A 24,909-nucleotide genomic window follows, 5' to 3' on the forward strand; every position below is an offset into this window, starting at 1 on the left:
CACATTTTTCTCAAGCGCACACGGATCATTCTCCAGGATCGATCACATACTGGGGCACAAGACAAACATCAACAGATACACCAAGATTGAAATCATATCAACCATCTTTTCTGACCATGAAGGCATCAAACTAGAAATAAACCATAAAAAGAAGGCAAGGAACTTTCCTACCTCATGGAGATTAAAAACCACACTACTGGAAGACCATTGGACTAATGAGGAGATCAAAGAAGAAATTAAAAAATTTTTTGAATTGAACGACAAGGAGGACACCAATATCCTAAATGTATGGGATGCAGCAAAAGCAGTAATAAGAGGAAAATATATAGCAATAGAAGCTCACATCAAGAAACAAGAAAGAACGCAAAGAAACAACCTAATCTCGAAGCTCAAAGATCTAGAAAAAGAACAACAAAAAAACCCCAAAACCAGTAGAAGAAAAGAAATAATAAAAACCAAAGCAGAAATAAATGAAATTGAAACTAAAAAAACAATCCAAAAGATCAATGAAACCAAGAGCTGGTTCTTTGAAAAAATCAATAAAATAGACAAACCCCTAGCCAGGCTCACAAAGGAAAAAAGGGAGAAAGCACAAATAAACAGGATCATCAATGAAAGAGGAGAAATCAGAACGGACACAGCAGAAATCAAAAGAATAATCAGTAACTACTATGAACAGTTATATGGAAACAAGTTTAACAATCTAGAGGAGATGGACAAATTCCTACAACTCTACCATCACCCAAAGCTAGATAAAGAAGAAATAGAACACCTAAACAGACCAATTACAATTAGCGAAATTGAAATGGTAATAAAAAACCTCCCCAAAAACAAAAGCCCAGGACCTGATGGATTTACAAATGAATTCTACCAAACATTCAGAGACGAATTAGTGCCTATCCTTCACAAACTCTTCCAAAAAATTGAGAAGGAAGGGACAATACCAAACACGTTTTATGAAGCCAACATTACACTAATACCAAAACCGAACAAGGACAACACAAAAAAGGAAAACTACAGGCCAATCTCCCTAATGAACACTGATGCAAAAATCCTCAATAAAATTTTAGCTATCAGAATCCAACAATGTATCCATAAGATAATTCACCACGACCAAGTTGGATTCATTCCAGGGGCACAAGGATGGTTTAACATCCGAAAATCAATCAACGTTATCCAACACATCAACAAAAAGAAATATAAAAACCATATGATAATATCAATAGATGCTGAGAAAGCTTTCGACAAAGTGCAACACCCATTCATGATAAAAGCCCTTGAAATTCTTGGGATACAAGGAACATACCTCAACATCATAAAGGCCATCGATGACAAGCCAACAGCCAGTATCATTCTCAATGGTGAAAAGCTGAAAGCAATTCCATTAAGATCTGGAACAAGACAAGGATGTCCACTCTCACCATTGCTTTTCAATATAATACTGGAAGTCCTAGCCAGGGCAATAAGACAAGAGAAAGACATCCAAGGAATCCAAATAGGAAAAGAAGAAGTCAAACTATCACTATTTGCAGACGATATGATATTATACATAGAGAACCCCAAAAACTCCACAGAAAAGCTAATTCAACTCATCAATCAGTTCAGTAAAGTGGCAGGATACAAAATCAACACGCAAAAGTCAGTAGCCTTCCTATACACAAACAATAAATCTGAAGAAGAAGAAATCAAAAAGACCATCCCTTTTGTTATTGAAACAAAAAAAATCAAATATTTGGGAATAAATCTAACAAAAGAGGTAAAGGACCTATACAAAGAAAACTATAAAACACTGTTAAAAGAAATAGAAGAAGACACAAAGAAATGGAGAGACATCCCCTGCTCATGGATTGGAAGAATAAACATTATTAAAATGGCCATCCTTCCAAAAGCAATATACAGATTCAATGCTATTCCAATCAAAATTTCAATGTCATTCTTCAAAGAAATAGAACAATTATTGATGAAATTCATATGGAATCACAAAAAACCCCAAATAGCCAAAGCTCTCCTGAAAAAAAAAGAAGGGAATGGAGGCATCAGACTCCCAGACTTCAAACTATACTACAAAGCCATAATCATCAAAACTGCATGGTATTGGAACAAGAACAGACATACAGACCAATGGAATAGAATAGAAAATCCAGAAATAAACCCACAGGTTTATGGTCAACTAATCTTTGACAAAGGAGCAAAGAATATGCATTGGAGCAAAGAAAGTTTGTTCAATAAATGGTGCTGGGAAAACTGGGTCGCTACATGCAAAAGAATGAAGCTTGACCACCACCTCACACCATACACAAAAATCAACTCAAAATGGATTAAAGAACTAGACATAAGACCTGAAACCATAAAATATATAGAAGGAAATATAGGCGAAACACTACGTGATTTGCACATCAAAGACATCTTTACAGACACATCACCCAAAGCAGTGATAGTGAAGGCAAAGATAAACAGCTGGGACTATATCAAATTAAAGAGCTTTTGCACAGCAAAAGAGACAATAACAAAAACAAAGAGAAACCCCACCAACTGGGAGAACATTTTTGCACCCAACACTAATGATAAAGGACTGATCACAAAAATCTGCAAAGAGCTGATGAGACTCAACAACAACAAAGAAAATAATCCAGTCAAAAAATGGGCAGAAGAGCTTAAAAGAAACTTCTCTGAAGAGGAAATGCAAATGGCCAACAGGCATATGAAAAAATGTTCAACATCACTTGTCATCAGGGAAATGCAAATCAAAACTACCATGAGATACCATCTTACACCAGTGAGAATGGCACATATTAAAAAAACTAGCAACAACAAATGTTGGCGAGGGTGTGGAGAAAAAGGAACTCTTCTGCACTGTTGGTGGGAGTGCAAACTGGTCCAACCACTGTGGAAAGCTGTGTGGAGATTTCTGGACCTACTAAACATAGAGCTACCATATGACCCAGCAATTCCACTCCTAGGTATTTACCCAAAGGACACAGAAACATCAATTCCAAAGAACACCTGCACCCCTATGTTTATAGCAGCACTGTTTACAATAGCTAAGCTTTGGAAACAACCCAAATGCCCAAAAATAGATGACTGGATCAAGAAGATGTGGTACATATATACCATGGAATATTACTCAGCATTCAAAAAAGATAAACACATGCAATTTGCTGCAACATGGATGGCGCTGGAAGGGATCATGCTCAGCGAAATAAGCCAAAAAGAAAAAGAAAAATACCGGATGGTCTCACTCATAGCAGGAATCTAGAAAACTTAAATAAGGGACCAGGAAAATGAATAACTATAAGAAAGTGAAAATCAAAATCAACAAAAAACTATGAACCAGAGACACTTTTAGGGGGGCGGGGGCGGGAGGGGAGGGATTGGGGTCAGAATGGGGGGCTGCAATTGTATGGGGAATATAACAATAAAATTTATTAAAAAAAAAAAAAGAGACAATAACAAAAACAAAGAGAAACCCCACCAACTGGGAGAACATTTTTGCACCCAACACTAATGATAAAGGACTGATCACAAAAATCTGCAAAGAGCTGATGAGACTCAACAACAACAAAGAAAAGAATCCAGTCAAAAAATGGGCAGAAGAGCTTAAAAGAAACTTCTCTGAAGAGGAAATACAAATGGCCAACAGGCATATGAAAAAATGTTCAACATCACTTGTCATCAGGGAAATGCAAATCAAAACTACCATGAGATACCATCTTACACCAGTGAGAATGGCACACATTAAAAAAGCTAGCAACAACAAATGTTGGCGAGGGTGTGGAGAAAAAGGAACTCTTCTGCACTGTTGGTGGGAGTGCAAACTGGTCCAACCACTGTGGAAAGCTGTATGGAGATTTCTGGACCTACTAAACATAGAGCTTCCATATGATCCAGCAATTCCACTCCTAGGTATTTACCCAAAGGACACAGAAACATCAATTCCAAAGAACACCTGCACCCCTATGTTTATAGCAGCACTGTTTACAATAGCTAAGCTTTGGAAACAACCCAAATGCCCAAAAATAGATGACTGGATCAAGAAGATGTGGTACATATATACCATGGAATATTACTCAGCATTCAAAAAAGATAAACACATGCAATTTGCAGCAACATGGATGGCGCTGGAAGGGATCATGCTCAGCGAAATAAGCCAAAAAGAAAAAGAAAAATACCGGATGGTCTCACTCATAGCAGGAATCTAGAAAACTTAAATAAGGGACCAGGAAAATGAATAAATATAAGAAAGTGAAAATCAAAATCAACAAAAAACTATGAACCAGAGACACTTTTAGGGGGGCGGGGGTGGGAGGGGAGGGATTGGGGTCAGAATGGTGGGGCTGCAATTGTATGGGGAATATAACAATAAAATTTATAAAAAAAAAAAAGAAAAATTACAAAAGGAATATTTGTGAAAGCCTGCTTAAATTACTTCTCCCACAGGCAATGCTATTAAAAACAAAAGAACAAACAAAAAGCCTATTTAAAAAATATAGACATTTTTGAATTGATGAATTTTTTTTTTTTAAAGATTTATTTATTTATTTATACAAGCACTGGGCACAGTCAAAAGCACGGGAGGGTGAGAGAATTCACCAGAACCAGAGCGGGGAGCAGAGCAGGCAGAAGGACCGAAGTACACTGCTGAGGGGAGCAGCGGGCGGCAGGAGAGGTCTAGGGACCCTCACCCAGTGGCCAGGGATCGAACTGGCGCTGCAGAGGCTGTGGGCAGCTTCGCAACCCAGCGCTCAACTGTTGCGCCACCGGGGAGGCCCTGATGAATTTTCTTTTAAATCGACTACAGATTTTAAAACTGCTATTCTGTCACATTAGCTCAATTTCTCTAATTTGCAATCTTTTACTTGTACAATGAGATTGTCAGATTTAGTGGGAAATGATTTTAGATAATGGTGAACTCTGATATCGGCTTAGTCAGAAATATCAGTAATTCACTTCCTGCCCCCTTCCAAAATGAGCCTTTGAAGCCTCCACAATAAATAACTAAAGCTCCACAGAGTGGTTTTCAGCTTAAACTCAACATATTGTTTTAATTTAGTGTATTTACAGAGATTTCCAATTCTCCGTTTTCCAACTCCATTCAGAAGAGGTATGTTGAGAGAGAAAATAGGATTTAATTCCCCCCAAAAGGAACTATTTGAGTGAAGGGAAATATAAGCAAACAAATTATTATTTATTTCTAACTTTTAATTTAAATGTAATTTCAAGCTTAACTGAGAAATTGTAACAAATAGTGTAATTTGTTAAAGTCTTTCTCCAGATTCACCAATTATAAACATTTTACCCATCTGCTTTGCTGTTTTCTCTGTTTTTTTTTTATTCTAAACTGCTTAATACAAAGTAAAAATCAAAATCAACAAGCAACTATAAACCAGAGACACACTACGGTGGGGAGAGAGGCAGGGAGAGGAAGGACTAGGGTCAAAATAAGGGGGGGTGCAATTGTATGGGGAATATAACCAAAATGAAAATGCATACATTGTGCAAAAATGAAAAATGATGTAAGAATTATATAAAATAAAATATTTTTTTAGAAAAGAAGTGGTGGTCACCATGCCCCATCACCGATTTCAGTATGCATTTCCTAAGAATATTTACTAAGGACATTTCCCATAGTACAATTATCAAAGTTGGGAAACGTAACACGATCCAGTACTAAAATCCACATTCATTTTCAAATGTTGCTCATTGTCACAACAGGATCGTTTATTGCAAATTTTTTCTACCCATGCACTGTCATCATCACCCCTCACCCAAGCACACACCAATCCAGGATCCAATCAGGACCCCACCTGATTGTCATATTGTCATGTCACTTTGATTTCCTTTATTTCTCGGATTAATGTCTTTCATTAATCAAGTATCACTTGTATGGGCTGTAGGTTTGCCAGACAAGGAGAAAACTAACTTCTCTACTTTCTGTTGCCCTTTCAGCAGGACTTAGCTTGTTCCTATGTCTGGATAATGCCCCGAGGGCTTAAAGCATCTGCCTCTCAGAATAAGGGCTCTCAAGCCCCCACTGGCTTCTTTAGGCACCAAAAGAAATGCCACTACATGTGACTTTTCTTCCCACCAGGTCTCTGTGCCCAGTCTCACCACCTTAATTCAACTTAAGCCCTTGCGGATTCTCCGAGCACTAAGGCCCCTCCGAGCACTGTCCCAGTTTGAAGGAATGAAGGTACAATCTTCAGGTGGATGGGAGGGAGGTCAGCTAGCAGGAAAAGGCAGAGAGACTGACTGCTATTCTTGGGCTGGGCTTCCCTTAAATTGTCAAGCTTTTCCTGGACTCCTCATCCAACCCACCGCTCACAATTTGAGAGATAGATGGGCTCTGACTTACATCCCTATAGCAGGTGTCTCATAAGCCTAACACCATCACCAGAGAACATTTCTTAAGTGATACTCAGTCCTCAGAAAAGGGCCCATCGTGTGTGGAGCTAAGAGCAGGGCTTGTTATGGGGGTGGATGATGGGAAGCCCGAATAGTAAGACAGAGCTCCAAGAGACCCAGCCCCACATATCAGGCCCTTTCCTGAGAAGAAAGGAAACATCGGTTACGTTTTCCTTTGTTTTGTTTGCTTAAGGTGGTGGTCTATGCTCTCCTCGGTGCCATACCTGCCATTTTGAATGTTTTACTTGTCTGCCTCATTTTCTGGCTCATTTTTTGTATCCTGGGAATGAACTTATTTTCTGGACATTTTGGAAAATGCTTTGATCCAACAAATAGCAACTTAGAGATAAATTACAGCATTGTTGACAACCGAAACCAATGTAAAAGTAAAAATTTGTCCTGGGTAATCCACGAAGTCAACTTTGACAATGTAGGAATGGCTTACCTGGCCCTGCTGCAAGTGGTAAGTGTTGAATGGATGGTTTTCACATGGTGAGAAGTGAAAACTTAAAAACATCATAAGTGATTTCTCAACTAATAAAAATACAGTGACTTCTTTGAGATAGTAGAGTCAAAACCCAATTTTGCATGGGGGAGCCAAGGCCCTCCAGAACTGTTCCCCATTGAGCATCTCTGACTTAATTATCTACTGAGCCTCCACCTCCCTGTGATGCTCTTGCAAACATCTGTACATTTCATGCAGTCCTATGTGGTTCCTTGCTGTCCAGAGCTCCAGTTAGAGAGGGCTGGGGCCTCAGATGGCAGACCACACTGTTAATAACAATTTAATGATGGAAGTCAGTCCCAGCTCAAATCAGGGTTGCCAGCCCTTGGACAGACTATGCAAACAGATGGCATAAGTATCAGCAGTTGGTCCACATCTAATATAGCAATTTTTAAGACAGTTTTTTTTTAATCCCTGGAATCATGTTTTTCCTCCTTCTTCCAGGTTAATTGAGAAATAATTGATTTACATTACTGTATAGGTTTAAGACTTACAGCATGATGGCTTGATTTACATACACTATAAAATGATTACGTCAATAGAGTCAGCTATAACAACCATTTTCTAATATAGAAACAATAAAAAGATAAATCAAAAAAATCCCCATGTGATAACAATAACAACTCTTATTTCTTTTGTTTTTACACTTTTTATCTTGTATTCCCTCCTACTCTTCTTTGGACATTCTGTGTTTGGTGGGTAGGGTGCATGGCTGGGGTGGCACATTGTCTTATATACATCTGCGCACTGGGCCTTGCTTGCTTTTACATGACACTTGCCTGCTGATGGCAAACCTATAATTGCATTCATGTTCCTCTGCTTTTATTGCAGGCAACATTTAAAGGTTGGATGGAAATTATGTATGCAGCTGTCGATTCCAGAGGGGTGAGCTTGTATTCCACTTTGTTCTCGAGTATAAGGTCCAATCAGGAAAGTCATGACTACGTAGATAGTCCAGATCTTCCTACATCACAGTTCCTGTGGGACAAACACAATGAAATAGGGAAGGGTGCTTGTTCACCCTCCCACAAGTATTTACATCCTAGCTTGCTCCAACATCCAGTCCTCTTTCTATCTAGCAACCAAAGAGACACCACTAAGGCAGGATAGGGAATCAAAAGCAGGAGAACCACAGGATGGCTTAATTTTCCTCACACTTCTTTAAAGGGTACTTATCAAGGGGTACTTGCCTTTGACTCTGGGAAAAACTTAAGACTGGACTAGGTCAGCTAGAGAGACCCTCTCATGTCTCCAGGTTCTCTGGAGGCTGAGGGGAATTTTCATGGTTGCCAAATGTTAAATTCTGGTTAAATGAAAAGTGATCGTGGATGCCTAAGATTGGAATTGTACTCAGTAATCTAGCTTATTTCTATTTGCCACTTGGGGAAATTGAGGAATTGGAAAGAAGAGGGTTGTATAAAGTTATAGAGTGAGCAAATGGTTGAATCAAGAATGGCATGACCGTTGCTCATTTTTTTCCAATCATCACACATATGTGTTGTTTGAAAGACTGCAGAGTGGACGCCTGATACATATTAGGTATTTAATATATGCAAGCTGGTAGTAGCAGAAAGGGTTATAAGTACTGTTATGGTAGTAGTAGAGGCAACTTATAACAAAGGAAATATTTTAAAATTGTAATTTACTCATTTTTTGGTCTGTTTGAGTACATGACTTTCACCCTCCTTTCCCTCAGGCATCCATCTGCCTTGAGGTGGAGATTAGGAGGGAGCAGTAATCTTAAGCAGATGTATAATAGGAGAGGTGTGGCTTATATATGTTCCCTGAGTGAATATAGCTTGGTGGATGTATGTGTTGTCTTAATGTTGATCATGGAACATACTAACTGGTTTGTGATGGTAGCATGTGATGGCTCTTGTCTATGTAGTCACAGAGCATTTTGATGGTCTCAAATATTGAAACTGTGGCTAATAAAACATGGTCTTTCTCAAACCCTCAACTACTTTTGGCCTCAAACACTGACTCCAAGCCACGTCTTCCACATGATCCCCTGGCCCAGCACACTGCTCCCATCTCTTGCTACTAAACCACCTTGGCAAACCCATGGCTCTGTCACATGAGAACTGAAAAAGTTTCAAAACATTCCTATGTTCAGTTAGGCTACTCCACCATTTAAGTTATCCTGCCTGCCCAATGTATCCCAGGCCTTTCCCAGCAGCAGTTGAGGAAGAGCACCCTCTTTGTCTTCCATGTTCCCCTTAAATCACTAGGTCCCAAGTCTTCTCTCCAAACCCAAAGAAGGAAATTGAGGATGCACATCTCATGACTCTGATAATCTCTATTCCATTTTCTTACAATTCCCTAGGTATAAATGGGGTGAATTTTTGAACTTCCTATATGAACCTTCCTCTCCAAACCCCTCAATACTCTGGTTGTATTGAAGGAAGATATGAAGGAATTCAGACATTGCTGCTTTTCAAAGCAATAGCTTATTTTTGGCAAGATTATTAACCTACTGCATAACCTTATTTTATTTTATATTATTTTTGAAGATTTTTAAAAATTTATTCATGTGCCTACAAGAACTGGGGTACAGGCCAGATGTGCGGGAGGGTGAGAGGATAGCCCAGAGACAGAGTGGGGAACAGAACAGGCAGACTGACTGAAATACACTTCCGAGGGGAGCAGCGGGCAAGACAGGAGCAGTCTGCCATGCAATATGGGTATCTTGCCGGCTGGCCAGGATTGAACCTGCACTGCAGAGACTGTGAACAGCTTCACAGCACTGCGCTCAACCACTTGCGCCACCAGGGAGACCCTGCATGACCTTATTTTAAATGTCAGATGTTGAATATTAATTCTTTTCATTTCATTGTTTCTATACTAATCTTAATTCAAACAAGTAGATGACAAAAGCCAGCTAGGACTAAGGTCAGGGACTCAAAAAGGCAAAAGAAAAAACTTTCAAATAACTGCCTCCATTACACTAGTCTGTATGGTGGGTGTTGAATAACAAATGTCATAAATATGTTCAACAAATGACAGAGCTATTAACACTCATATGTATATCTTTGAATATGATCAGGATACAAAAAAGGAAAGTCTTCCTGCCACCTAATTCCAAACTACTTGAAGTCAACAACAATATAAAGACCTCAGGTGATAGGTATTTCATATGCTTTGGGTCACACCTTGAGCTATAGGAGCTTGGTTGTAGCTCCTTTATCTCCATTCTGGAACGTGATCATTCATTCATTCACCATCCATCCATCCAACATCCATCCATCCATCCAACCATCCATTTATTTGTAAATTCAGTATGTCTTGAGAATCTATCTGTTACAGATCTGCTAGGCAATAGGAATTTAAGAACCACAGACCAAATAGACTAGTGGACTCTGTATGAAGGCTATGGTCCCAAGTCTCCTCTCCAAACCGAGAGAGAGAGAGAACTGGGGCACACATCTCATGGCCTAGGTGTTCTCTATTTTTCAAGTAGTTGCCTAGGTATTGCTTCCCTCTCTTGTAACCCTTCAATAATTCTCCATTGATTAAAAGAAAAAAACAATCCTGCCACCTCCCTCTCCCCACTACATGGTACCTCTCAAGTTGTACTAGGGGAAACTGAAACAGGGGCTCCCTGCAGGGGCCCTGGCTGTCTAAAGGAGGCTGAGTACTTAGTGCTGCTACTGCTGAGGAACTTTGGTCTTCTAGATAAGGCAGTTAAGATGGCTTATATTTTCCTCCAGTAATTGCTTTTTCCTTTTTTCATTTAAACCTCTCCCCCCACAGAAAGATAAACAACCACATTTTGAGGAGAATAAATACATGTACATTTACTTCATAGTTTTTATCATCTTTGGCTCATTCTTCACTCTGAACCTCTTTATTGGTGTTATTATTGACAACTTCAACCAACAGCAGAAAAAGATAAGTATTTTCCAAAGGGCATGAATGGAACATAATTCTGGCCTAGATTGCTGTGCAAAGTAGCCTTTATCATCTGCTTGAAAGCTAAGAGGGAGCCACCTAGAGAAGATTCTTGAAGATTAAGACTGAAAACAGCTAGGTTTTATTACATCTTTGTTGTTACTCTCCAGTCTAAGCTTCCTAAACACTGGACATTGTTATTGTTGAGATTAAAACAGAAATAATTGTACCCTAATAGAAAAACAACCACAGTGATTAGTATTTATGACACTATAGTCTGGTAAATTTTTCAAGTGTATTTTTTTATCCCAGGTAAAAAAGAATGAATTCTCTTTTGGCAAATGTGTATTCTGGCTCCCTAGACCAAGACTCAGCAAATTTATTGAACCTAATTAGAAAGATCCTTGGGGAAGAGGCAGATTTAGAGGGAGATTATCTTCCCTTGAAGTATAACAAACATGTTTTACTTTTCTCATTCTAAAATGCATAAAGGCTGTGTAGTAGATTTAGAAAATAAGGATTAAAAAATGTTAATGACGCCTAAGGTGACTCCAAATGGTAACCAGTTTAAACTAAATCTCTTGTCATTTTGGCCCTTTCCAGTTACTTTTAACTATTTATTCCTTTCACATGGCTGAGAACATGTGGTACTTCCGAGTGTTGTCATTTCCCTTCTCCCCCATTAGTTGTGAGCCCATGGCAGGAAATCATCTTTGTTATAATAATTTTCAGAGAAGAATTACAGCCCAGTTATGGGTAGTTCATACTTTAGCCTAGTCGTTCCCCTCTGTTTTGGACATTTGTGTCACTTCTAAGTGTTCTTATTGTTCCTCTTAAACAATCATAAATAGTCTTGAAATTCTATTATGTATCTCTCTAATTAGCTCCTGAAGGCATTAAGGATGTATTGTCAAATTACCTTTCAGAAATGCTGTGTTAGATATTCTCCGTTTGCTGGATATGAAAATACCTGTTTATTCTGTTTTCATACATCTGGTTTTTATAATTTTTATTGTCTTTTCTAGCTTGATGGGTCAAAGTGTTATCTCATTGTTCTATACTAATTTTTTGATTACTTGTAATCTTGTCACATTTATTTTTGATCATTTGATAATTTATATTCATTATTTGGATCACTGTGATTTCACAGGTTGATGACAATAGTTAAGAATTTTGTATTTAAAGCACTTGTCTCTTTAAAATTGAAATTGTCTTCTTTTTTTAATCTATTGTAGTAAGTCAAATTGTGACTTGCTTCTTATATTTTCATACTGAAATTTTTGACTTATAGACACTTAGCATTTTTATGAAGTCACACTCCCGGTCTTGTCTGTTTTGACTTCTTCCCTTGCATTAATGAACTGAAGGTATTTCTCCATTAAAATCAGGTTAATTAAATATTTGTCTTTGATTTTTTCAATTGTCTTATGACTTTAAAACATTTATCTGTTCAAGACTTGTAATCCATCCGATATATATCTCTATACTGATTAGCCTTTTTAGTGTGCTGGGAGAGTCATTCACTGTCCTCATGCACTTATATCCCTGCTGCTCAGGTGTAGTGTACTGTGACGAGTCACCTTGGTAATGTGCATCTTGATTGCAATCAACATGGCAATTTGGATATCAGGCCCTGTGATTTTAGATTCAAGTTTACATTTGAAATCACTGTTTTGCTCAGTCCATAGCATTTTGTATGTTTTGGTTTACATTTTATTACAGAAAATTTCAAACATGTACAAGAGTATTCTAAAATGAACCTAAAATGCCCAGCACAACATCTGTTGACTTAAGAAGATCATTTTGCCATCTATGTCCTTACCCAATCTTGCCACCAGATTTTTTTTATAAGCAAATCACAGTCATCCCACCATTTCATCCACAGGTATTTCAGAATATATCTCTTTTTAAACATAACTACAATTCCATTATCATACCTAAAATGTCTAATATGAATTCTTTAAACTTGTCAGCTAATGTTAACTAACTAGTTAATTCATTAATGTCAACATTTGAGTCTTTTTCTTAAAATATTTTTTATTCATTCTTTCCTTTATTATTGGTTGAATGATTTATATGAAAGTTTGGTTCTTTTCCAAGCATATTCAAATAAAGACACTCCCATCTGATGACATTCATGCTCTTGAGAAGGGCAAGATGTTTTAGGCCTACATCATACTCTCCTGCCCCACATCTGATATCAGGCATTTCTCTAAAAAGTGCTGGGTTTGTTAAAGGAGATGGTATTACAAGACCACAATCTGGAATGCTGATTGTTTTCTGTGCTCTTTCAGTAACAGAGCTATTTCAAATTTACAACCACAAAATATATATATATGTGGAAGTATGAAGGCTAATCATGCAAATTCAAGACTATAATTTTTTTTTATTTAATCTCTTCTCTGATACATTTGTATCTCCTTTTTTCACACCAACAAAGTTTCTCATGGGAACTGGAGATAAGATGATAGCATTAAACATTTCCATACTTACTCATTTTCTTTACCCACTACCCACACATGTGACAGTCTCAGAATAATAGTTATCAATACTGTCATAATGCATATGATTACTGAAGACATTTGTATCTGCCAGGCACCCTGAAACAACCTGATTAACTTCTAGAGCTGTATTACTTCCTCTTCCTCTTCTTTTTTTTTTTTTTTTTTTTTTTTACTGTGGTACAATACAGATAACAAAATTACCATCGTAACCACTTTCAGTGTTCTATTCATTGGTGTTAAATGCATTCATAATGTTGTACAAGTATTACCACCATTCATCTTCGTAACTTACATCTTGTAAACATGAAACTCTGTACCCATTAAACAGTAGTTCTCCATTATCATTCTTCTCAGCCCTTTTCTCTCTCTAGGATTTTGACTATTCTAGAAACCTCATATGAGTCAAATGATATAGTATTTGTCTTTTTTGTGACTGGCTTAATTCATTTAACATAATATCCTCAAGGTTCATCAATATTCTTGTGATACTTATTGTATCATATTCCTTTTTAAAAGCTGAATAATATCCTATTATGTATATTATAAATACATATACATCACATTTTGTTCATCCTTTCATCCATTGATGGACACTTGGGTTGCTTCTACATTTTAGCTATTGTGACGAATGCCACTATGAACAGAAGTGTGCAAATATGTCTTTGAGACCATACCTAGAATTCTTTTGTGTGTGTGCCCAGTATGTTGAGTAATCAAGATACTGTTTCCATCACAGCTGTGTCATTTTACATTTCCATCAAAAGTGCACAGAGTCTGATTTCTCTATATTCTCATGTTTGTTTTTTGGTATTTTTTTATGGTAGCAAATTCTAATGGGCATGAGGAGGTTTTGTGATTTTGATTTGCATTTCCCTGATGATTAGTGATGATTAGTATCTTTTAATATGCTTATTAGCCATGTGTATATCATCATTGGAGAAATGCCTGGTCAAAGTCTTGTGCCCATTTTTGAAAGGCATTGTTTAATTGTTGTTGAGTTTTAGAAGTTCTCTATATAATCTGGATATTACTCCCTTATCAGATATATGATTTTCAAATATTTTCTCATCCTAAGGGTTGCCTTTTTGATAGTGTCTTTTGATGAATAAAATCTTTAAATTTTTGTGAAATCCAATTCGTCTATTTTTTTCTTTTGTTACCTGTGCTTTTGGAGAAAAGAAATCATTGCTGAGCCTAGTGCTATAAAGCTTTTATTATTTTAGATATACATTTAGGTCTTTGATCCATTTTGAATTAATTTTTGTATGTGTTGTTAGGAACTGCATTCATTTGCCTGTGGATATCCAGTTTTCCCAATACCATTTGTTCAAAAGATTGTCCTTGGGCTCTGCACTTTTAGTTCACACTGACAGTGTAAATGAAAACCCTTACACCTTCAAAGTAGGTCTGTATTCGCAAATTATCAGGGAAGAATGTGATAACCCATAGTACAGACAGAGACACTTTCCTTGTCTTCCATTGCCAATACACACATTCTTTTTTCTTCTTCATGTTTTCATTGGTAATGCTTACAGAGTCCCGCATTCATGAAGGGACCTTGACATAAGCCCAATGACTTTTTTTCCATTACCCCTTGTGATTATTAAAGCCTAAGAGTCTAGGTTTCATAAAGATTAGCAAAAGCTGTTACTCTTCTCTTTATTATTGTTCTTTACTCTTCTCTTTATTATTGTTCTTGGTTTACAGACCCTAAATAGTTTCCTTACTTTTGCATAAAGTTCAACCATACATACAAAAAGAGTTCTTTTCTACTTAATCCAGCATTTCTAGATATGGTTTCTTCTCCAACTGTGCAGAAATGTAAATCCTAGTTCGGTTTTATATTCTTTCTTGCTCAGTAGTGAAAACATTCAAAACTCTTTTTTTTTTCTGAGAATGACTCTGAACATATTTTACATCATAAAATATGTAATAGTGATATATGTATTCATTTGTTTAGAAAATTTTCAGTTACCACTTTGTGGATTTAATTTTTTTTTCATTATTTTGTCAGGCATTTACATAACTATATAATTTTGGGCACATTTTTGTTAGTCATTTCTATTTTTGTTTCATTCTACTTCAATTTATGTAAGCTGAAATATATTCATTTTTATAAAATTTCTGTTGATGTTTACAAAGAATTTATGATCTCTGTTTATTTTATAAAGGTTAAAATTAACCTTATTTTTTCCTTATTCTATAATTTAAATCTTGTTTCCTTGCAGTCCTCCCTGAGTCCAGCTGCTTTTGCTTCCCATTAGAATTTTAAGAATGCTAATATAGCTTTAAAACTATTTCTTAAAATGCTGAACTTGTTTTCATAAAACTGTTAATGATAATTAGCTCTCATCTTCTTCAAATACTTAGGTGGCCAAGATATTTTTTTGACAGAAGAACAGAAGAAATACTATAATGCAATGAAAAAACTGGGATCCAAAAAACCTCAAAAGCCAATCCCAAGACCTCTGGTAAGAACAATTGATTGATTTTGAATACATGGATCCATTAAGTAGTTATGAGAAATGCAGATGTCTGCAATGCTATTCTCCTTTCCTTTTAAATTTACAGACATTATCTAAGAACTCAATAAAACCCAGATATACTGGTGTTTGGCACAAGGCCTTACAAAAATTAGACATTCAGATTCAATAGCAAGAGTCTAGGAAACAGCTTTAATTTTCTCTTTAGTGAGTGCACAATATGTGCTTAGTATATATTCACTGCAATGACGTGAACTTAGCAGTTTGTTTTAACTTAATCTTGACCAATTTAAAATGTATTTATACTATCTTTTATCAACATTTTCTGGCGTGAAATTGAAGTCATGCCTCTTCACTTCCACTTCACAAGGACTTATGATAAACTTTCTATATCAGGAGTTGACAAACTTCTTCTGTAAAGGGTCAGCCAGTAGATATTTCAGAATTTGAAGGTCACATGGTCTTTGCTGCTACTACTCAACATTGCCATCACTGCACAAAAGCAGCCAATAATGATCTAAAACAGATGTACATGGCTACGTTCCAATACAACTGATTTATGGAGGCTAAAATTTGCATTTCATATAATTTTCATATGTCAAAATCTCTTGAGTTTTTCCCCAAACACTGAAAAATGTGAAATCTATTCTGAGTTCACAGGCTACACCAAAACAGGCAGTGGGCCAGCAGTCATATTTTGCTAAAACCTTGCTCTCTGTGAATCCTATTTTACCAGGTACCAAGATAGAAACGACTCCCAAAGCTGTTTTGGTGTTGCAGTCTAGTTGAGGAACTGGGATTTGGTAGCACTGCATTAAAAAGTAGTACAACAGGCACAGTTGGTAGCTCTGACAAGTGCGTTTGAAGACTTCAAAGCAGAAAGGGCTGTTGGGAGCCAAAAAGTTGGAGAAAGCAAAATGAAAAAGGGGCTTGAGATCTGAAGCATGTAGAGAATATGAATATTTTCATTTGAACAGTAGACCCAAATTTATCAAATATTTATTTAATTTGCTACTATTCCCAGCACTCAGAATAGAGCCTGGCATAACAAATGTGCATGGTAATTGTTTATTGAATGAGAGACTTATGTTTTAGGGCACAGACAGAGTACATCCCACTAGGTTTAAACATTTGTGTTGCACTAAAAATGTTTGTGCATGCCGGGGCCAGGTGTTTAGAATGTACACAATGAAGAATTTTTGATGAAGAGATTTAATGATAAAGTTATATTTGGGGAGGTTTAAGCTGTCAATAGTATGTCGAATTTCAATTTATCTAAGTCAAATGTAGCTTTTGTACCAATCTCATTTTCTCATACTAATTTGAAGTTCCTATTTGAACTTGAGCCAACTAAAGAGACAAAGTGAATTTTTATTTACATATGAATGCTGTACTATCAGTGCCTTAAAATACTCACAGAATTTTAAAATACTCACAGAATTTTAAAATACTCACAGAATTTTAAAATACTCACAGAATTGGTCACAGAATAGGAATTAACTGAAACTCACAAAACACACGATGTTCCCACATATTTACCAGTTTATTTCACGAAGTTTTCTAAGCTTCTAAGCTTCTCCTCTGCCCTGGGTATATAGTAGGCTACAAGGTGAGCTTGAAGTTGGCGTGGACTGCTGCACACAGGGAAGCTGCCACCTCCCTTCCTTGAGTATAGCATGTTTGTTATATGGCTCATATGGGAGCAGGTGACACCCCACAGCCTGCCTTGTGTAATTACAGCTCGGCAATCAAGCTCCACAATGAATGATTGCAACAGCCAAGTCATCTCCTCAGTTAATGCTTCACATTAATCTTCTGTGTTCCAGAGAGCAGTGTTGCATGAGACAAATCAAACCTCATATCCTCAGATGTTCATGACTTTGAGTTGAGACTTCAAATCAGCTGTTGGCCCTCACATCACACTTTTACTTCCTCACAAATTTTTAAAAATCTCTAAAAACCTGCTTCTGTAAAGTGACACATTTTATTCCCAACAGTAGAGCAAGGAATTGGAATCCATTTCTGATTCTTCCTACAGCAACCCCACAGGTGACTTCATTACTGAGTTTAAAAATGACACTATGGTACAGGAGTCATTGTACATTCTAGAGTGACATAGAATGTTTTTTGATTAGTTATCACTGTCGGTAACTTATGCTTGTCATCTCCATTTGTCTAAATATTTGAGTTGAACTATAAGATCAGTGCTTATGTTTATTTATTCTCAGCCCTCATTCCTCTTCCCTACAGAGACTTTCAAGTTTCTTATCCAGATTCTTCGATAAAGTTTGAGGGTTCCCAGCTCAAAGTTTGAAAGATACCAAATTATGTATAAACCCCTTCAGTGTTATCCCTACCTGCATTCTTCTCACACCCCTGCTCCTCCTAAGTTATATAGTTTGCTCTTATAGTTTTAATTCATATCAGTATTGCTGTGGCTCCCTGGATGCCCTACTAACACCTCAAACTCATCGTGATTAAGATGATTTCATCATCTTCCTTTAAAGTGTCCATCCTCCGCTCTCTGGTGGGTTGAATGGCTCACCAAGTGAAAATGACAGTCTCAGCTTTAACTTTTTCGGTTCAAATACTCTCTGACTTCTGTTTCTATTTCCACATTAACTCTTAAACATAAATACTTATGTCTTTCTCCATTGTTACCATCACAAACCAACTTCATCCTTTGCCCAAATTACCATAACAAATGTCTAGGGGATCTAGACAGGAACTCCTAGGGATCTGTGAGTTTTTTAAATACAGCAGTATATGCATACTTTGAGAGGTGGTAATATGATATAAAATAATCTATCTATCTATCTATCTATATATAAATTTTGTAAAACAACCAATATGTAATCAAGGATGCCACTTAATATCAGTATTTGAGTTTGTATTTAAGGACAGTTTCCCATTAGGTAAAGAACAAAGTAGTACTTCATAGCAGTTAGATTAAAGGAAATAGCGAAATAATTGAGTCAATTCATTGCACATGGTGGGTTAAGCATGCAGATTTCACGACCTGCACTAGAGCAATTAGCAAATACTCACTTTGTGAAGCAGTTTAGCCATCTGTGTATAAACCAATATGCAAGTTCACCATCAATAATAATATGAAATAATCCATTTTTCTGCTTCCATTTTTTAGTCATCATTGGGTCAGTTTCCCATTTATATAGCCTAATCTTCAAGTGAACAAAAATTTGAAAATTGGCATTCAGAATTGCTTGAATACAGAGCTTTGTCTAAGTATTAGATGTGATAATTCTGAATGTACTGATGGAATCTTGGAGATGTTAATTTCGTGTTGTCCAAAATAATTGTGTGAGTAGGTATTCTCTGCATGGATATTATTGATTTCAAAATACAGCAACAGACAAAATATACAGACCAAGGTTCATTTTTTTATTATTAAATCCAACATGGGATGTTTTATTTCAGTAAAATAGCATCATCAATCACATCAAAGTTATATTGTTTCTAAGAATTTTTTTACATTTTTTGTTTTAAAATGGAATTAAAGGCGTAGCCTAATCAACTTAAAACCAATTATCTGGGCCTCCCCTGGTGGTGCAGCAGTTGAGCGCTGGGCTGCGAAACTGCCTGCAGCCTCTGGAGCGCCGGTTCAATCACCCGCCCCCGGCGAGGGTCCCACATGGCACGCGGATATCTCCTGCCGCACCCGCTGCTCCCCTCAGCAGTGTATTTCGTCGGTCTGCCCGTTCTGTTCCCCACCCTGGCTCTGGTGGATTCTCTCACCCTCCTGCGCTTCTGACTGTACCTAGTGCTTGTATAAATAAGTAAATAAATCTTTAAAAATAAAAAATAAAAATAAAAAAAACAATTATCCAATTAAATTTAAATGAAAAATACATATAAGAGTTTCTTGCCATTTAAAAGAATCTCTGAATTTTTCAAGACTGTTTTAATTGTGAGAGAACAAATTCTGTTGTATGAATGTGCTTTTTTGATGCATGTGATCTAATTCTTGCAACTCAAAATCATCAATTATTCCTTTTTTTTCTCCTTCAGAACAAATTCCAGGGTTTTGTGTTCGACATCGTGACAAGCCAATTCTTTGACGTCATCATCATCAGCTTCATTCTCCTCAACATGGTTTTCATGATGGCTGAGTCACATGATCAGCCTGACCATGTAGAATCCACACTTGAGCATCTCAACCTGGCCTTTGTGGTCATCTTTACATTTGAGTGCCTCATCAAAATCTTTGCTTTGAGGCAATACTACTTCACCAATGGCTGGAATTTATTTGATTGTGTGGTTGTGGTCCTCTCTATTGTTAGTAAGTAAAATCGGCAGCCAGAGGAACTTTGATATGAAAGCCAAAAGTAAATTTGTGAATAGTATCATTAGGAAATATGTTCTGACTACCCATAAAACAACAAATTAAGCTTGCTGTGGTTTCCAAAAACATAGGTGAACTAATACCATTCTCTACTTGAAGGTTGCTAGGATATGGAAAATAATTTCAATCCCTTGACTGTATACACAATTGAAATAGAGTTAAATAATTATGTGGATCATTTATTCAATAGAGATAGACAAAATTAAGATGACTGAAAGTTTTGGGGCAAGTACCTGGGTTACCCAGGTAATTAAGTCAAAGTTGTACTTTTCCCATGCAACTATAAACCCTAATGCACATACTATAGTTTGAAGGATTTGACATTTAGTTTCCATCTTTTTCCTTAATTCAAAGTCCATGAGAATGCCAGATTATAGTGACATTGCAGGATCTTCCCTTACCTCCTATACAAATCCTCTATGGCCCAATCCAAATTGTGGTTCAAAAGTGTGGCATAAGGCAAGCAGTGATTTCTCTTTTTTCTAGAACCCACGTTAACATAGACCACGTGTGAACTATACTTGTGTCAACTACTTATACACCTGTTAACCAACCAGTCTCATTATGTAACCAGTCTATTTCCTCAACCATAGGCAGGATGAACTATAATGGGAGGAAAAGGAATAAAGAAGAGAATTATTGCCAAAAGCCTCTTTATCAAACACACACAGACATACTCACACACCAACTCTGGAATTAAATTCTTCAATGGCAAAACCATAAGAGTTTACTCTGGATTTTTGAAGCCTGCTTTAATTAAATTGATAATTTGACATTTTATAATTATGTGAAAATGCCCCTGGGCCCTACTTATAGTTCAAAAAGCAACAAAGACAAAGACAACTGATTTTGCAAGTGGAAGCTTTGTGCTTTCTTGGAAAGCATGCATTAGCATCTAAGTTAGATCAAAATATTTTGGTTCTTCATGATAGCAATGCAGATGTTTTAGCAAGCAATTTCAGTTTGTTATGGTTTCTAAGCCATGAATTTTATGTAGATAAAGTTTAGCAATATACCCTTCTACGTACTTACAGTTATGTAAGATACACTTCAATATTTATCAACTCCAATCACAAGTCTTGGTGAAATTGACAACAGTAATAAAGTTAAAAAATGGTGATGGGATGAGTCTGAGGAAGTCCTCTGAAAGCTTAAAGAACTCGCCCTCTAATCTGCAAAGAAACACTCACTTATTCCACTATTCATTGAACTCTTCCCTGGCAGTGCCAGACTTTGCATGTTTGAGGAAATATCTCTCCTTGATTTTTGACAACTGCCAGGCAATTATAGTTACACTCATAACACTGTATGACATTTTGCTACAATGAATGAAACAATCCATATATTAAGTCAAATCCTACTCATCAATGTTGGCAGCATTTTACATGCCTTTGCCAGGAGGTCTGCCATCCAACACTTAGCCTCTACATTGTCCCAACCTCTTGGTTAAACTTTTAGAGAATATAAAACCAGTACAATCAAAATGAATCTTTAGGATTGAAGCCTGCTTTTAATTAAACCAGTTGAGATATTCAGACTTACTATATTGAGTCAAAAAAGATAGAGAAATTGAGTACCAGATCGCAGTCTAATAGAACTGAACTCAGAGAAAGGACAGATTACTATGGGTTTATGCAAGTAATATGCATACAAGATGTGGGCCTTTAAAATGAGCCTCCTCCGTTTGTTATTGAATGGATGCTTTAATAAAGTCCACATCCCACAGGGTTGACTGCCCAATTCACATATGAATTAGACTTCTTTGGCACCAGTTATTAAGTATGTCATCAACTAGTTCTCTTTAGTCATTAGGTGATGGCAGATAATTTTGACTGCCCATCATCCCCTAATGACCTCAGAGGACCCTCAGAGCAAGAGCAAGGCCATGTCTACACAAGGCAAGCATGTTCCAGCCATTCTACAATATTTGGGCCAAAATGTGCGTTGATTTAAATCCTTGTATCACTTGCCTGCATAACAGGCAATGAAAGAGCAGGGTGACATTTTAGGCCAAATATTAAGTTGTTTGTAGACACCTCTGCTTGAGATGACATTTCTTCAGTTTACTACCTTAAACTTTTTGAGTTTGACCTCAGGAGTCCTTGGAATGAATGTATTGACAAATGTGAGAGGTCCATGGCAGCTTCAGCTCAGAGATGAGCATCTTCAAACCATATTCTTCCAGTGCTATCCTTACTATGTTCTAATTCCTTTATACAAATAAGGAATGTTGGGGTTAGGGGTTCTATAATTTCTATTGACAGCTGAGGTTTCCAGTGAACCTTCAGATGTAGAAATTTCTCCTTGCACTCTAATCTGAAAGATTCTATCTGTAGTTTATCTGTTTTCCATCATTTTTATCCACTTTAAAAATGGAAGACTAATATTTGTTACCCCATAAGAAACCTTAAATACCCAACATAAATATTTTACTTCAAGTGCATGTGATAACTCACAAAATAGCCTTTTATAAACCATATTCTCTTTCCTTTTTTTAAGTGTCTCAATAATTTAGATGCCTTGGAACCCATCTAAAATTGTATGCCCTTGGAAATTACTTCCCAGTTAAGGCATAGATAGATATATTCCCTAATAGTAGTAAAAAATTATTACTTTTGTGCATAAATTACAAAGTGTTGATTAAAAAAATGGTCCTGAAATGCCAAGGCAGGAGAGACAAACTGGGGCTGAATTCATCAACTGCTGCTTGCTGAAATTGATTGACCCTTCTCCTTCTGCTAAGGTTCAATAGTTACTGCCTTGGGAAAGAAGCACATTCCCTTTCCTCCGACGCTCCTCAGAATTATCCGCTTGGCCCGGATTGGCCGAATCCTAAGACTCGTTCGTGCAGCTCGAGGAATCAGGACGCTCCTTTTTGCTCTGATGATGTCACTTCCTTCTCTGTTCAACATTGGCCTTCTCCTCTTTCTGATAATGTTTATCTATGCCATTTTTGGTATGAAATGCTTTAGTGATGTGAAGTTAGAGGCTGGCATTGATGACATATTCAACTTCCAAACTTTTGTTGGTAGCATGCTCTGTCTCTTCCAGATAACCACATCTGCAGGCTGGGACAGTCTCCTCAGACCCATGTTGCGAGAAGGCACGCCTGAATGTAACCCCGAAATTCAGAACTGTAGCCGCTCTGCCATAGCCACAGCCTACTTCGTCAGCTACATCATCATCTCCTTTCTCATTGTTGTCAATATGTATATTGCTGTGATTCTGGAAAACTTCAATACAGCCACTGAAGAAAGTGAGGACCCTTTGAGTGAAGATGACTTTGAAATATTCTATGAAGTTTGGGAAAAGTTTGACCCGGAAGCAACACAGTTTATCAAATATTCTGCCCTTTCTGATTTTGCTGATGCCCTTCCTGAACCTTTGCGTGTGGCAAAGCCAAATAGATTTCAATTTCTAGTAATGGACTTGCCCATGGTGGATGGAGATCGCCTCCACTGCATGGATATTCTCTTTGCTTTCACCGCAAGGGTACTCGGAGACTCCAGTGGCCTGGATAGCATGAAAGCAATGATGGAAGAGAAGTTCATGGAGGCCAACCCTTTCAAGAAGTTATATGAACCCATAATCACCACCACGAAGAGGAAGGAAGAGGAAAGATGTGCTGCTGTTATTCAAAAGGCATTTCGAAATCACAGGGTGAAAGTGACCAGGTGTCTGTTGGAAGGCAGACCTCAAGCCGCTCTCCAGACTCTCTGCAATGGAGACTTGCCCAGCTCCGGGGTAACTGAGGGCAAGGTCCACTATGACTGAGCCCATCACATTCACCCTTACCTTACAGCCTTCTCTCCAGGCTCTGAGCTACTGGGGGTCCACAGCTCAGTAGAAGAACAAGCAGTGGACTCATGGAACAAGCCATTGTGCTTTTCTGACTGAAAGAAATGATATTTCAATGTTCACTTCAAGTGATTCTTGCAGAGATACAAAATAAGGCTGTTAACATCTGGTAGTGTTTAATAAGTAAGAACATACTAGAGAGTGCCATGGAGGGCACACTAATGTTAGGATTGGAAACACAATTCAAATTATGTCAAAATAAAAGAACAAGAACTAAAAAAAAATAAAAAATTGAAATTGTGTTTTCCCATGTTTCTAGGTACAATATCCAATACTTTGTCTTGTGCTTTTCCCAATGCAAGTATGTGCTTTATCACATGCAGCTATTTTGCATGTTAAGTGAAAAATCAAAATCTGCCAATAAATAAGCAGCTTATTGCAGATTTGTTTTTACCAACATTAAATATTTGGGGTTTATTTTCAAGCCTAATGTGATCTTCGTTTATCAATTACCACCCTATCTTTCACCAGCTACAATCTCTGTTATATATATTTGGGAAAAAATAAATAAATGAGACTTTCAGTTTACACTTCATTCAAATTGTATACTAAAAATATTCCTTGTTTTGTATGTCATAGTTTAATGTGATGCTTTATTTGAGATTAAAGGTTGGAGCCAGTGGTTTTGCTGATGAATGTATAACAGTTGACTCTTCAGGGAAAAAAAAATGATTTGCAGCATTTACTGATTTCTGTGGTATGAATACTGCTATTGTGGCTGATTTTAAGCATCTGATGTTAACTGAATATGGAGTTGGGGAGAGAGGCTCGCAATCAGATCCTGTGAACCGGCTCTTCCTGGATCCAGTGCATCACTGGCTGGCACCATTAGAAAGTCTCCCTTAATTCTGACTAAAATGTCTGCAGTGGGCACCTTGGAGAGTGTGTCCTCTTAGCAACACT

At 37.2% G+C, this 24,909-nt stretch overlaps 1 protein-coding gene across 1 annotated transcript in view; it reads left to right on the plus strand.

Annotated features, from left to right (window-relative positions):
- SCN11A (sodium voltage-gated channel alpha subunit 11) overlaps positions 1-23,922 on the plus strand; it is a gene marked incomplete at both ends in the record, with an annotated part of 67,074 nt that extends 43,152 nt beyond the window's left edge. The window contains 7 exon segments of the mRNA XM_084247800.1: positions 6,089-6,190; positions 6,596-6,865; positions 7,739-7,792; positions 10,661-10,802; positions 15,673-15,773; positions 19,815-20,085; positions 22,892-23,922. Of these exon segments, the coding sequence (XP_084103926.1) occupies positions 6,089-6,190; positions 6,596-6,865; positions 7,739-7,792; positions 10,661-10,802; positions 15,673-15,773; positions 19,815-20,085; positions 22,892-23,922 (1,971 nt within the window).
- Positions 23,923-24,909: the final 987 nt, after the last annotated feature.

Source organism: Talpa europaea (assembly GCF_964194135.1).
Source record: "Talpa europaea genome assembly, chromosome: 11".
Taxonomy (NCBI): domain Eukaryota; kingdom Metazoa; phylum Chordata; class Mammalia; order Eulipotyphla; family Talpidae; genus Talpa; species Talpa europaea.